The 16,290-nt window shown below is 38.5% G+C and overlaps 1 protein-coding gene across 1 annotated transcript in view; it reads left to right on the top strand.

Annotated features, from left to right (window-relative positions):
* The window catches only part of ZMYM2 (zinc finger MYM-type containing 2), a 94,509-nt gene that overhangs the window by 11,646 nt on the left and 66,573 nt on the right, over window positions 1-16,290 (top strand). The window contains exons 4-5 of the mRNA XM_054164568.1: window positions 8,667-8,760; window positions 10,114-10,973. Coding sequence (XP_054020543.1) covers window positions 10,124-10,973 — 850 coding nt within the window. The 5' untranslated portion in view covers window positions 8,667-8,760; window positions 10,114-10,123. The remainder of the gene's footprint in view (window positions 1-8,666; window positions 8,761-10,113; window positions 10,974-16,290) is intronic.

The following is a 16,290-nucleotide window of genomic DNA, read 5'->3' as shown; positions in this document are numbered from 1 at the left end:
AGTGCTTTACTGTAAGCTAATTTGAACTGTTTCCCTCCCACTACCCCCACATTCCATTAAATCAAAAATATGAATTTGTGCTATTGATGGAAAAACGGTTAATAAAATGTAAATATGTGAAACATAGTTTAAAAGCTACTTCCCAACATTACCTTAAATATACTGACTTGTTACTAAAAAGTGTATTTTGCAGGACTGGTTAACCTCTTAACAGAATCAGTGCTATTGTAGTTAATAAAGCGGTCTGTTTCTGAGAGGTACATCTGCGTGGTGTGCTAGATCAAGTAGATCTGTTCCTGCACCTGAGATCTCTTCCTCTTTCCTGTCTCTGGCTGTCTTTTTTTCAGATTTGTGGTTTATATGTGATTTGCTGTACCTTCAATTTCTTGTAGCTTTACAAATTAAGAAGGCTGCGTGCTACTTCTGTATACAGATTAGTATAGTCACTATAATCATGATACAGGTCTAGCCTTTGCAGCTCTGCTTCTCTTATCAAAGACAAAAATAGAATGATTGCTTACTTTACAGAGACTTTTCTCATTAGTGTCTATACTAAATCTGTAGCATTTGCTGTAATAAATCTGTAATGGACTGCTTCCAACCATACTTTGTAGAATCTGTAATTAAATGCTGTTTTAAAAGGATTAGACATTTTGTGTATTACTGTGTCAATTTAATTTCTTGAATGCTAGCAAAAGCTAGTGACTTCATAGATTTGAATTCTATGGCTTTGATATATGTGCTGTGACCCACTGGCATTTACCAGTGGGCTGTATTCCATTGCCTGGTCCAGACATCTAAATAATTTTACAGTTCTCAGGTCTCCTTCTGATCTAGCCATTCAGTGTGTATTTTTTTCAAAGTATGTAGTTTTTTCATCGTTAAAGATACATCAAATGACAGTTTGGATGTATTAAGTCCACTTCCTACTACTTCTTTTAGTTTTTCAGGTTTTTTTACTTACCCTTATTTTCATATATTCAGCATACTGTTTCTCTACTGTTGCTGTGCTGCTCCCATTCCACTTAGGTCATCTTTCAGGTCTGTTGCTGTGGTCTAGTGTTACCTACTTTCCTGGAAATAGATATGCATTTGGATATAAGTAATAGATAAGCATTTAGATGTAACTTGTTCTGTGGGTTCCTTGGTTCTCTGTCTTGTTTCTACTTTCTATTCCATTTATGGTAAAGGATATCCTGAAGCAGCATGTTGCTGCTTTAGTAGAAAGCTAGAATTTACTGTCTGCCACATTACACACAATGGCATTTAAGACTTGAAGTGGTGCTGTATTCTTCTTGATCAGCACCTTTTCATAATTAAACAGCCATGAAACACATTGAAAGTCTGTGTATGAGGGAGACAGGTGCATTGGTATTGCTGCCCTAAAACTTATTCATAGTAGTCAACATGGTTTCAATTTGCTGTGGATTGATGTGCCAAGTCCTGCTTATGGTGTTTGGTGTGGATATCCTTGTATTCAAGGTTTACCCTGAACAGAATAAAGTTTGAGATGACCCTGACTTTTTACTATTTTCCTGCATACAGGGGAGCAGTTCTTAGCCTATCCCTTGGGTAAGTCTGCTCAACAGTGCTATGTTAAGTGAAGGTATTCAGATGTTCCTGGAAATAATCAGTTGGAAATCAGATGTCAGAATTGACATGAAACACTGGTGGATGCAGTGCAGTTTAAATGCTCAGGAGATAGGAAAGATTGCATGTTTTCAGTAAACTTTAGTTTGTGTGTAGTTCATCATTGGAATAAACCCCAAACTTACTGACTCAAGCTGCTTCAAAGTATTTCTTCCACTATGTAGATCGTGCCTCTTTAGTGTTCTTAGTTGCTGTCTTTGCTGGATTACAGGTCTTTGTGTGCTTATGCTATTCTCTTGTATTTCCTGAAATGTGTGATAAGACATGGTTTGGGTGTTACACAGTGACCGTTAGTAAGCCGGTATCTTCAATCTGTACAACTCCTTTGAAAATCTGGGAAGAGAATAAAATTTAAAGCAGCTCCAAACCTACTGGGAAATAAATGAATTCAGCCTAGAGACGCTACTCCAGAAGTAATGAGATCTCAGGCTTTTGTAATGATGGTACTTTGACAATAGGTAGGTAAAATTTGTGGATTTAAACTTAGTACCTCATTCCTGAAAGCACTTACCTGTCTTCTGAAAAAAACCAGCAATATAAATATGTTGATGGGTTAGTGTTAAATGTCATTCACAGTCTTGGTTAATATTTATAGTTGTACAATATTTTGAGACTTCTGTTTCATTTTGGTGTTGTGAATGTTTACCTTGGTCTAAAGTCATGTGCTTGCAAGTATTTATGTTGAACTTACTGTCATGGTTTGTCTGCAAAGACTGATGAAATAGTTGTATCACTGTAACCTTGAAGTAGTGTCTTTTTGTTTGTTTGAAGTCTTGAAAGTTTCAGGTAACCTACTGATTGTGACCTTTGGATATACACTTGTTTTAATATTCAGTCTGTCACTGTTACCTTGTCAGTTGGCATGTGCATTTTGGAGTGTTTTATGCAGGGTAATGCGGTTCAGTCTGTGGCTATTGGCTTGTCACTACTATCTTGTCTGCTGAAATGATCTCTACACTGAAGTTCAGCTCTGTGGCACGACCCATATTTTGTTCAGGCCGCAGCTGTTAGTGTTCTTGCACAGTTTTTTTGTTTTGGGGAACTGATCCAGCAGGAAAGTCTCAGTCAACTGGATAAACTTTTGTGAGGATATGTGTCTGGTTGCAGAAGCAGCTGTGCCACCTGATACCATAATAAAGTGAGTCTGTAGGCCTTCAAAAGTCTTACAACTTCTGAAAAAGTCAGATGTAAAAGTTGCCAGTAAGTGAGCTACCACATACCTGAGCACAAAATACTAGGGTTGATGACTAGGTATCCCTCAGAAAGAATACAAGGAGGAAACTCAATGTAAAGAAAATGCCAAAATACCCCACCCAATAAAAAATGCTGAATGTCTGTAGTGGCAGTGTTTTACAAAAATGGCTTCACTGAGTGGTTAGTTGAGGTAAGTGTTTTATATCTGATGGCCCAGAAGGGCCCTACCAGCTCCTTTTTTTCTGCCATGGAGTTCTGCTTGAAAAGGAGTCTGTCCACTATATACATTTTCACTACCCAAAGTGAGACTGAACTGCACTAGCAGCATTCAGATTTAGTTTAGAACTGGCTTAAGCTGCAGCCCTTTTAAAATGGTTTATTGTTTTTGCTTTTCTAGTACTTTCAAACTCTTACAAGTGGGTATAGTTGGGCTGTTAGACCACCTCAGTGACAATGTAAAGGAGCTACTTAAAGGTGATTTTGATTGGAGTGGTTTACTTTTGGTGTGAACTGTGACAGTCACCCACTGGGATTCAGTTGATGGTTAATACCTCAAGACAGCCACGCTATGTAGTTTGCATCTGGTTGTGTAGGGAGTGAACATTCCTGAGTTGTACCAAGTTGTTACAGCATACTATTAAGCTAGGGAGCTTCTTGGTAGCAGCATACAGTCTTTATAGTAGACTAAGTTTTTGATCATTAGACTTATAAAGAGTTGAGTGATTAAAAATTGACTTTCTGTAATAAGAAAAGATAAGAACCCTTGTAAACAGCCAAGTAAGGAATTAAATGGTGTTATGGTCAAAGAAATGTCGGGGTCAGGAATTATCTGTGTAGTCTGACAGACCATCAGGATGTGTTCAGATTAGTCTCTTAGCTGATTATTTTGTGTAAATATTGACATGCATCCCCCAGCTGAAGTCAGCTTGACAGTCATAGGCCAGAATTCAGATCTTGGGTAAGTGAATAAAGCTTCTGTGAAGCTAGTGATCTTTCTTCTGCATGCAAGAATACTACTATTCCTCTACTAGGGTAGATTAATTTCTATACTAGGTTAGTAGATAATTCAGTAACCTATTTGCAACGGTGATATCAAGGAATAGAAACTTGGCAATTACTGCATATTTTTTCTGCATCTGGGTTGTTTTTCAGCAATTGGCTGGCTAAGAACTTCTGTAGAGTTGGCTTTGGACCACTGTGTTTAACAGTCTTCAGTGCATTTATTTCTACAGCTGTGACTCAGATCTTAAAGCTACTTAATTACGTCGCTAGGTGCCTTTGTGTTTTGAGAGACACTGGTCATAACTCTGCATCTTTTTTTTCCCTTTTTCTTCAATTTGTCATCTTCCTTGAGTTGTCTTTCTTCTACAGGAGGATTTTCCCTTTCATATAAATTTTTCATGTAACTCATCTTTCCCTTTCTCTGACAAGGGAAGTGACTGAACATCTCATGATAAAATAACGTGGTTCACAAATGTGTTCCGCATTGTTCATGATTCTTCTTTTTATACTGTTTGTTCACTGATGTATGAGTATCTTTGATTTGAAAGAGTTGTAACCTGGATCTTCAACTTCCACGTTAGGATAATTGCTATGTGTGTAGTTACTGTTTTCTGCCTGCTTATTACCTTGCATTTATCACTAGTGATTTGGCCTACCATACTCTGTGACCATTCAGTACTGTGATATTCTTCTGTAGTTCTTTATAACCAGTTTCTGTTTGCAGCTGCTGTGAATAATTTTGTGTGATTAGGAAACTGTCACTTTGATAATCACTATGGTTGATTTATGTATGTTGACCTATATAATTTTATTTTGGACCCCCTCTGGTAACTTCTCTTTATTGTGACAACAACAAAACCCACATATTTTTCTTTTCAATTACAACTCCACTGGATTTCTCAGATCTTCATTAAGATCATTTCTGCTGCAGTTTTCAATGAGGAACATGTTAGAATGTCTTTTGGAAGTCTTCAGTACTGTATACAGGTTTAATCAGGGTTGCTCACAGGTACATAAAGCTTCCAAAAGATCTCTCCAATAGTCCTGTGAGGCATTACCTTTTCTCTGTACAAGCCATGTTAACTATTTCTCCTTACATACTGTTTTTCAGTTGTAGTTTTTATTAGTCTGTTTAGTGATAGAGGTAGGACTCTAGTTTGAATTAATTGGTAAGTAATTGGTTACAGATACTGAAATATAAAATTGCTGTCTGTAAAAACCTTGAGAATGCTGTGTGACCCTGGCAATTTGTTCTAAAGTTCTCTTCTGTTAGCATTTGATAGGACATTTTTCTCCTGACTTGACCCCTGGAAAGAGAGCTTAGATGTGCTCTTCCCTGATTTTATTTTTTTTTTTCTCCTTACTGGGAACTGATGCAAAGAATGTCTTCCATGTTTTCTACTGTATTTCAGGCTTCTTGGGATCTCCTTAGGAAAATGTTAATGTATATAATGTTAGCAAAAATTGACATTTTGGACAAAGATTGGCTCTGCCATAGCCAGTCTTGAACACTGCCCAGTAAAAGGGAAGTTTAGTATGTATTTGCCCTATTTTTCACTTCTCATGCAATTCCAGCATCTTTGTAGCTTGGAGACTTCATGACAGGAGTTTTGGAGGCCTTTTAGATAGGTTTTATACTTAATATGGTGAATTTTGAAATGGCTTCATGCTCTTAAGAAGCTTTTGTATTTTAGCTGTTCCATTTAATTTAATTAATATTAATTTAATAAATTTAATTACTAGGGTTCCTCATACTTCCATTCTCCTTTTTGAAGTAATTAATTATTTGGGTTTTGTTATTTTTAAAAATATTTTGTTATTCCCCTGGGATTTCATTAAATATATGATGTCTGGATAATTACGTCTTCAGCTGTGTTGTGTGGCTTGACATTAAGAGATTGTGGTTTGGTTTTGTGGTTTGCTTGGGTTTTTTTTTGTTGGTGGTGGTTTTAGTTTGGTTTTGGGTTGGGGGTTTTGTTTTCTGCTCTCTTCCCCTAGTCTGCAGAGAGGTAGTTGATGTCTTCAGTTACTACTTTTGTGGTCTTTCTTTCCCTTATCTCTCAGATGCTATCACTCAGTGGAAATGATTGATAGTATACCATTAATACATTTGTTTCTTTTAGTTTGGGTATGGATTTTTAATACCTGTTGAGGTAAATAATTTACTGTGCTTTCCTAGCACAAAATAGTATTCCTTCAGTGGGTAGATGAATCTCTGCTTCCTTATTGAGACAGTATAATACTGTCTTCTGAATCTTGTTGACTGTTCAGTTTTGAAGATGCCTCAGTCATGTATACTCTCAAATGTGGTCTTTCAGGTTTTTGGTTTCTTAGGCTTCTAGCCTTTATGTGGAAGCACTTGGATATGCTGGTCTTACTTTGGGTGTGTTTCAAGTGCACTGTGTCAGTAGAAGTTAGTTTTGGCTGGATTTCAGTGACTCCTTTAGAATTTTGTGACTTTGCTCCAAGTCTACTTTATCATGACTGCTCTTCCATCACCTTCATCCCTAGTGTTACTAATGTCACTTAAGGCTTTTAAATTCTAGTTTCTGCTTTTGCTAAAATGGAGTTGATTTAAAAAAAAAAAAAAAAAAATTAATTCTTCTTTTTGCTAGAGACTCACCCTACCTCAGTTTCTGGAATTCATAATAAATTTAGAACTCCATCATTCAGCGATGGAGTAAAGACCGGATCTGTGAAATATTACCTAGCTGTCTTAAAAGCTGTAGTATTTGCCATACTTTTAGAGAAGGGCCTGTGTTTTACCTTTTATTTCTTCCAGCTATTAAGCTGTGAATGAAGCTATGGGATTGTAACTATTTCAGCATGAAAACATTCATAGAGTGATGTAGCCTAATTTAGAAGGAGGACACAAAGCCTGGTTTAGGAAGGTGTGTTGTATATTGGTGGTGCCTCTGTTTCCCTCCTGTGGTAATTTTGGTGCTTGTGTGCTAGCATAAAACCTTATCTTTTACTGTCACCGGTTGTGAAGTGTTTCCTATTTTCAACCTGTTCTTTTCACTCTGTAGGTCATTCTTTAATTATTGGTTTTTTTAGATATTAATTCAGAAATACTGGTGGGGACATTGCCTATGTAGGTTTTTGGTGTTTCTGCTTGGTACTGGCCTTTTTAGAAAACAAAGTCTTGGCGGGGGGGAAAATGTAGTAGTTTTGTTGCTGAGTCTTGCAGAAGTAGGAACTGACATTTGTGAGGAAATATGCAGATTTTACTTAAGACTATGCAGTAACAGTTAAGCACATGATATTTTATTATATTTACATCATACCTAATAATTTAGGTCATGAAAACCTGTTTTTTAAAGCGCTGTAATGGGAAAAATAATATATTTAGGCAAAAAGATAGATGGTTTGAATCTTACTGTTGCTACATACTATGTGCATGTATCATATAATCCAGCACAAGTCTGTCTTTCTACTAAAGATCTGTAAAACCAGGAATAGCAGAGGTTTGAGTCAGGCCCAGTGTATAGTCTGGCACCTCGTCTTTGCTCCAATCTGTTCAGGTGTATTAAAAGCTTTATATGCTTGTGATGCTTTTGTCCTTGTCAAGAAATAAAATATGTGGAGTAAACCTGGGAAACTTAAAGAATCAGTGAACTGGATTAATTCTTTTCAGCAAGAGGAAGTCTAGGGAAATCTAAACTAGAATTACTCAGCCCTAGAGGGTAAAATAAGATAGGTAAAAGAGAATATTGGATTCAATTAATCATCAGTGTAACCGACTGATTTCCAGGGAGGTACAAGTCGGGTCCATTCATAATATTCCCCCCCTCACCTCATGAGAAAACCTCTTTCATTCCAATTGAATGTTACCTTTATTGCACTTCAAATGCTATTACGTAAGGGCATTTGGCTGTCAGGCTAACATATGAAGGAATTAAAAGGTGGTCGCCTCTCTTCTAGGATTAATCTGGTTCACAGCTTTGTTTGCTTGTCCCGTATCACTCCACCCCGACTCCTGCTCAGTTAATGGTCAAGAGGGCTTGACTAATGTTGTAAATGTGCAGAAGAATATTTGAGCTTTATTCTTTGGGCCTCTTTACTGTCTAGGGATTTTAAGGACTGTCCTCAAACAGTAGATCAGTTGATGCTCTCTATTTTAAAAATGCTGCCAAATCTGGGGAAACTAATGACGGTTATAAAACCTTAAGAATAAATATAGCCTTGAACTTTGAATGTTTTCAGTCCCTTGTGAATGATCACATGTGCTAATATGAGCTATGGATGCTTGAACCTGTGTGAAGGGTCACTGAAGTGCATGTATAAAATTTGGAAATTACTAATATGGGTTTATATTGCATTCTAAGTCTGGTTTATAATGTATATTCTGTGATTTTGCTTTTGCTGTATCCTAATTTTAGCATAGTGTAGTCTGATACAGGCATCAAGTGGGATGACCTAAAGCTAAGAAATGTTACTGCTTGGGTTTCTTTGAATCATTTATCTGTGATAGACTATTAAGGAAATACACTACTTACTTCTAGTATTTGATTACTTAATTGTAGTTGTGTCTGTCTGTCTCTACCAAACACTGTGGTTTTTTTTCCATCTCTCTATAAAGCATCAAAGCAAGGATTCTAGAAATGTCACAGAGTGGAGAAAATTCAAGCAAACAGTAGTATTGTTACTTTACTCATGGCAATGGTTGTACAGACTGACATTGTCTCCTTCTGTAGGATGATAGTGATAAAATTCAGGTTTGAAAATTTAGAATTGGTTTAATTAACATGGTTGATAGGAGAGATTTCAGGTGAAGAAATTGTTTTGGACATCTAATGTTTGTTTTAACCCTGTTTCAGAACACACTGCTTTTGTGGAGGGTAGCAAGTTGATACAAGAAGAGCAGGTTCCCCACAGAAAAGAAACTAAAAGCTCTTGGAGCAGCTTATTAAGGTAAAGAGATTGCAGTGGATTTCTGGATGGGTAAGTATTTATGAGCAGGGTATTTCTACTTTTTCTATTTACCTCACTTTCTAAAGGATTTATTTTAAAAATAAAAAGAAAAAGGCACAGAAGGCTACTTCTGGCCTTTCACAAAAGCTCAGTGATGTCACACATTGTTGCCCACTCCAAGACATAACCAAATTACCATGTGGTTACATCTGTATTTTTGTGTATATCAAGATCCATCTAATTTACTGATTTGTAGTACAGATGTTTTAAGAGAGCTCTTAAGTCCTTTAGCACCAGTTATGTATCAATTTGGAATTACAGCTACAGAAATCATATATCCAGGTTGCCTTTTTTAATTCATTTTATTCATTTTTTAATTCATTTAATTCATTTTATAATTGTAAATTCTACAATGAATTCAAGCGACTCCCCAGACTGAACAATTACTAAAAGCAAACAGAATCCCCCAGGAAGTACAACTATTGGGAAGTAACCTGAAGGAAGCATTTTTTACTGTTAAGAATAGAAAAGGTAATTGTTGAATTCTGCAGTGTAACGTGAGGTAGTAAGTCTGGGCCTCAAATTTGTTGTGTCTGGTAGTGACTAGAAATGAGAGGTTGGTGTGCACCTTCTGCTGCTCAGTAATGGATCTGTTCTTGTCATGTGCAGTGGTTCCATATCCCTTTTGCTTACTTCTGCGTTCCAGTAATACTGGGGCTACCTAGGGGGCTTTGGCAGTGGGGGGTTAGGAGAAAATCAGTCCAAATTCATAATAATTAACATGGAAAACTATACCTTTTCCCCCCTTTTTGTCCTATGAGTATGCATTTTAGACTTTCACTGTGTAAATCTGCTGATACTGAAACTCTAAAGATTTCTGAGGGTGAAATTCACTAAAAGTTCTAATTTTCTTTCTGCATGTCTTAACTTTTTATCTTGCTTTGCAGTCTGGCAAAAGCGGTGTTACAGGATGATTGCATGCAGATATGGGTAGGAAAGGGGCTGAGAAGTCAGGATCATGTAACAAATGCCACCAAAATATCTATTTCCTGTGTATGTATCTGTTGCTAAACTACAGTATGTAGCTCTTGTTTAGAAAATGTTTGTGATGGCAAGGTGCTTTTGGGTTGGTTTTTTTTTTTGCTACTATAGGGTTAGTGTGTAAATGAATGTTAAAACATTCAAAGAGCATTGAGAAACTTTGTTTTTACTTTACAAGATCTCAGGAAGAAAATAACTACAGAATTAATAGCTCCAGGTTTTACTTTATTTTGAGGAACAGTTGCCATGAAGTTACATCTTAACTCTGAAGTTGGGTGTTTTTTTTCTTGCTTTATGTTTTTCTTTAAACAGCAGATTTGGAATGGATGCGGGTCCTCTGGGAGGATTAGAACTGTCTGAACATACTTCTGATCTACTAGGGAATCCCACCATGGCAGCAGGTCTTGCAAACGTAGGAAATACATTTGGTGGTCCTCCAAGTTCATTAGTTTCTAGACCTAGTAAATTCCAAAACTCGGCTATAGAAGATGATGATGATGTAGTTTTCATTGAACCTGTACAACCTCCACAAAATTCTACATCACTGATAGCAGATCAAAGGAACACTACATTTACATCATCCAAAAATGAAGAACTTCAGGGGAATGACTGCAAAGTGCTTCCTCCTCCAAAAGACTTAAATTCTCAGAAGGGGAGTATAAGTGAAACTATTATTATTGATGATGAAGAAGACATTGAAACGAATCAAGGACAAGAGAAGAATGCTTCCGGTTTTAATGAACGAAGGCTTCCAGAGTGTAAAAATAGAACCAACGATATGGAATTCTCAGCTTCCAGTTTTTCGAGAAGTAAGGTAAATTCAGGAATAGGTAATAGTGGTATTACCACAGAACCAGACTCTGAAATTCAGATTGCTAATGTTACTACATTAGAATCAGGTGCTGTGAGCTCTGTGAGTGATGGTCATTTAGAAAATGCTGAAGGGCGTGACATGAACTTAATGATTACACATGTAACATCACTGCAGAATGCCAACTTGGGAGATGTATCTAACGGACTGCAGTCAAGTAATTTTGGTGTTAATATGCAAACATACACCCCATCTTTGACTTCACAGACCAAGACTGGTGTAGGACCTTTCAATCCTGGTAGAATGAACGTGGCTGGAGATGTATTTCAAAATGGAGAATCTGTGACTCATCATAATCCTGGTAAGTTGCAACCCTGAATATTTCCTTTAAAAATGGGAAATAAATAACAGGATACTTGATTAAAATGGTTTTGGGAGTGGCACTGCTTATATTTTTTTTAATCTTAATTTGTGTGGAAGATCTTGGTTCCCTTCATCCTCATCACAACCTTATCTTTGACTCCAGAATAGAATTTGCTCAATGATATAATGTGCTAGGTAGGTAAACTATCCCAGTTAAGTAGTTAGTACTTCCTTCAGATATTTTGAAAAACAATTGTTTGTTCCTAGAGCAAAGCTTCTTTATGACTTTAGTGTACCCCTTTAGCTGACACAAAAAAAGTTCAGTGTATCTGTGTAACTTTATCTTTTTGTGGTGTTCTATGACGGGTATAACGCATCCAATTTAGGTATTATTTTACTGATCTGTTGTCTTGCCATCTGAATGTAATTTAACATGCATAAAACGAATTTGAATGTCTAATCATTAGTTTTAAGTAGCTGGTTCTTGAAATTCATTGCATACTGAGCAATTCTCAGGATTGACAATACTTAAAGCAGAGTCCAAGTTACTTGTGGGCTTGTGTATTCTGGCAGTAAGTTATACACATTTTATTATTGCTGTTTAGTTGCCTTGGACAATATGTATTTATAGAATACAATATTAATTGGTTTGAATTAACTGGATTTGTTGTATATCTGTGTAAATAGCAGTATATTATCTGCTGATTTAACAAGTAAACAGGTATTGCTAAAAGCTAAATAGAGCAGCCATTAATGGGCTTCTGAAATTGCTATTCCACAGAATTTAAGATTTCCAAGTTGTAACAAACTGGTACTCTGCTGCCCTGGTTGGCTAGAAGAGGCACTGGAAAGCCAAAGTGCCAATTTTGCTATAAGTTCAACTCAAGACTGGTTAGGGTCATTTTAAATGGAAAACTTAAAACAGTTGCAATCCAGGTGCAGTAGACCTTTGTTAATGCAGTTTCTTAACTTACTCATACCATTATTAAAACATGGGTTATTTTTTAACTTGTTTTTCAATGAATGTTTCAATAGCAGAGTTCTTTAATTTGCTTATATATAGTAATCTGCATTTGTACAGAAGTATGAAGCTAAACTTCGAGTGTTAGGTTGTGGGGTTTTTTTGGGGTCTTGAAACTGATTTAGAAATTTGATTTCTGAAGTTGAAAGCTGCATTTTTTTACCAATCTGTATATCTCAGTGAATAATCTAGAATCTCAGTTCCCAGTCTTTCTTTTTAAGACTAACAGTCCCTCTCCTGCTAGTTAATCTTAGGCATGTTGGATGATAATTGTGTTACTGTAGACGGTCAAGTTGTTGTGGCTGAGAACCTCAAGCATTTGTTACCTAAAAGTAGTACCTTTGTTTTTCTTGAGGAAAGTGCATCATAAAAACATCAGGATGTCTTTTCCCTTAAACTACTGAACTTCCATTTTTTGGTTGCAGCTAACAGAGATGTACCAGAATTTTGCTGATGAGAAGTCTGATAGGCTAGGACCGTAGCAGTATTGAAATAGGTTGAGCTCAGAGTGACAGGAATAGTGGCTGGAAGTCTTTTTAAGTACTTGATGAAAAGAGTCACTCAGAAGGGAGAGGGGAAAAGAGTTTCCATGTGGATATGAGATGTATTTTAAAGTGTACATATATAGGATTCTTTTTTTATGGCTGCAGTCTTTGTATGTGAAAAGCAAAGAGCATTAGGTTCAAAAGGAAGCAGGAAGGGCTGCACAGGTAGAGGGGAAGGAGAAAAATACCACATGGGAGGAATTAGAAAAATGGAAATGAATGTGAGAAGGAAACAGGGGGAGAGTGAAAATGGCTATAGTGGAAATTATGACCAACCAAGAAAAAGCTTGAAATCCAGTAGCTGCATACTATGTACAGGTTTTGGTCCTTACAAAGATGTGAAGGAAAAGTTTTCAAGATTTAAGTTTCAGTGTTGTTCCGTAGAGGTTAACCCTGCTTGTCAGCAACTTTGGTAATATGACAGGAGGCATTTGATCTTGATTATGTTTAATAGATTCTACACAGTTCCAGTCTAAGATTGGGAAGGGTAATATTTTTTGTGGATCAGCATTGTTCCATCTGTTCTGATTTCAAGATTTCCAAAACAATTCCCATGGACATGGAGACTCCTGCTTTAGTTAGTTTAAGCCTAATGGTGTTAAAAACACTTCGATTTATGTAATTTGAAGATCGTGGATTAAAACCCACTGCTTGTAGCTCAGAAATAGGATGTAAGAAGTTGCATAGCAGACTTTTTCAGATACAGTATCACAGTATCGCCACAGTTGGAAGAGACCTCGAGGATCATCGAGTCCAACCTGTCACCACAAACCTCATGACTAGACCATGGCACCGAGTGCCACGTCCAATCTCCCCTTGAACACCTCGAGGGATGGTGACTCCACCACCTCCCTGGGCACCACATTCCAATGACTAATGACTCTCTCGGTGAAGAACTTTCTCCTCACTTCAACTCTAAACTCACCCTGGCGCAGCTTGAGACTGTGTCCCCTTGTTCTGGTGCTGGTTGCCTGGGAGAAGAGACCAACCCCTTCCTGGGTACAACCACCTCTCAGGTAGTTGTAGAGGGCAATGAGGTCTCCCCTGAGCCTCCTCTTCTCCAGGCTAAACAATCCCAGCTCCCTCAGCCTCTCCTCATAGGGCTTGTGCTCAAGGCCTCTCACCAGCCTTGTTGCCCTTCTCTGGACATGTTCAAGTGTCTCAATGTCCTTCTTAAACTGAGGGGCCCAGAACTGGACACATTACTCAAGGTGCGGCCTAACCAATACAGAGTACAGGCACAATGACCTCCCTGCTCCTGCTGGCCACACTGTTCCTAATGCAGGCCAGGATGCCGTTGGCCTTCTTGGCCACCTGGGCACACTGCTGGCTCAAAACAACAAACCAACATTCCTCATGTCAAATCTGAATCTACTTTTTCAGTTTAAAAGTAATTCTCTTGTCTTTTTGCTAGAGGTAAAAAGCATCTTGCAATCTTTCTTAAAAGCTCCCTTTATACCATCTTCTTGGAGCCATCTTCTTAAGGCTCAACAACCACAACTCTCTGCCGCTCTTTGCAGGAGAGGTGTTCTAGCCTTCTGGCTTTTTTTGATTTTTGTGCCTCTCCTCTGGATTTGTTTTAGCAGTCCCATGTCTGTCTTGTACTGGGAACACCAAAGTTGAATACACTACTCTGGGTGAAGTTTTACCAGAGCATAGTGGGAAGAATCGCCTTACTTGACCTACTGGACATGCTGCTTTAAATGCAGCCCAGGATACAATTGTCTTCATGGGCTGCAAGCACGCATTGGTGTGTCATGCCCAGTTTTTCACCCACCAGTATCCCCCAAGTCATTCTCTGCAAGGCTGCTCTCATACATTGTTTCTTCAGTTGATACTGAATATCGCCCTGATCAAGGTGAAAGACCTTGCACTTGGCCTTGTTAGGTTCATGAGGGCCTGTTCTTAGAGCCTGTCAAGGTCCCACTGGATGGTGTCCCTTTCCTTTTATCAGCTGCACCACTAAGTTTAGTCTTAGTATAAATTTGCTGAGAGTGCACTTAATCTCCCTATGTCATTGATGAAGATACTAAATAGTGTAAGTCTCAGTAGAAACACTTAAGGGACACAGCTTGTTACTGGTTTCTGTTTGGGCTGTTAACTCTAATTCTTTGGACGTAGCCATCCAGCCAGTTCCTTTCCTATCAAAGCCATGTCTCAAATTTAGCCGCAAGGATGTTGCAGGAGACCATATCAGAGTTCTTGGAAAAGTCACAGTATCACCAAGGTTGGAAGAGACCTCAAAGATCATAGAGTCCAACCTGTCACCACAGACCTCATGACTAGACCATGGCACCAAGTGCCACGTCCAGTCCCCTCTTGAACACCTCCAGGGACGGTGACTCCACCACCTCCCTGGGCAGCACATTCCAATGACTAATGACTCTCTTGGTGAAGAACTTTCTCCTCAACTTGACTCTAAACCTCCCCTGGCACAGCTTGAGACTGTGTCCCCTTGTTCTGGTGCTGGTTGCCTGGGAGAAGAGACCAACCCCTTTCTGGCTACAACCACCTTTCAGGTAGTTGTAGAGAGCAATGAGGTCCCCCCCTGGGCCTCCTCTTTTCCAGGCTAAACAATCCCAGCTCCCTCAGCCTCTCCTCATAGGGCTTGTGCTCAAGGCCTCTCCCCAGCCTTGTTGCCCTTCTCTGGACACGTTCAAGTGTCTCGATGTCCTTCTTAAACTGAGGGGCCCAGAACTGGACACATTACTCAAGATGCGGCCTAACCAATGCAGAGTACAGGGGCACAATGACTTCCCTGCTCCTGCTGGCCACACTGTTCCTGATGCAGGCCAGGATGCCGTTGGCCCTCTTGGCCACCTGGGCACACTGCTGGCTCATGTTTAGGCAACTGTCAATCAGCACCCCCAGGTCCCTCTCTGTCCAGGCAGATGAACAGAAGTCTATGGAGATGAGTTTTGAGTGTTTTTGGACTGGATCTTAAGTTTGTTTTTTCTGAATGAGTTGTAGTTTTGTGCATCAATGCTGCTCCAAAGTCAGAGCAAACACCTACTACATTGAGGATGCAATTCAGAATATCACATATCTGACCAGGTCATTAATGCAGATGGAGCTGAATGTTTTTCAAGTGCTGCGTATCTCTCTAAAACCTACTACTGTTTTCTTCCCCACCTCTGCTCCAAGTCTCTTTTTAAAGACATCCATTGATTGAACCTGTCTTTTGCCTTTTTTTTTTTTTTTTTTGCAAGATGACTCCACAAATAAATATATTAATGCAAATGAGAGTAAGAAATAATTTTATAGCAATTTAGAGCAGAAATAAGTGAGACAGAATGAGAACACCCTGAATAGCCATTGTAGTAAGAAGAAATTGAACATGAAACTAGTGTCTCGTAAACATGGCCATTAAAGAATTGCATGTAGGAACCTGAAGAATCAAGACATAAGGGCAGTGAGACATAGAAACTTACCAGGAATCAACTAAGGAAGTGTGATACACCTTCTCAGTTCAATGACATGGAAATCAGATTTTACAGGTCCTTTGCAGAGGTGGCAGCCTGGTTTGAAAGTGAGGAGAATCCCAAAGTATTTTGAGGTGCTGCCAGGATATAAATACTATGTGAGGTAGTAGACATAGAATCTGTAAGATTGGAAAAGACCTCAAAGATCATCAAGTCCAACCTGTCACCCAACACCTCATGGTTACTAAACCATGGCTTCAAGGGCCATGTCCAGTCCCTTTTTGAACACCTCCAGAGATGGTCACTCCACCGCTTCCCTGGGCAGCA

The sequence above is a fragment of the Dryobates pubescens genome, chromosome 10, assembly GCF_014839835.1.
Source record: "Dryobates pubescens isolate bDryPub1 chromosome 10, bDryPub1.pri, whole genome shotgun sequence".
Lineage (NCBI taxonomy): Eukaryota > Metazoa > Chordata > Aves > Piciformes > Picidae > Dryobates > Dryobates pubescens.
The sequence above is the reverse complement of the archived record's forward strand: the minus strand, read 5'-3'. Positions and strand labels throughout refer to the sequence as shown.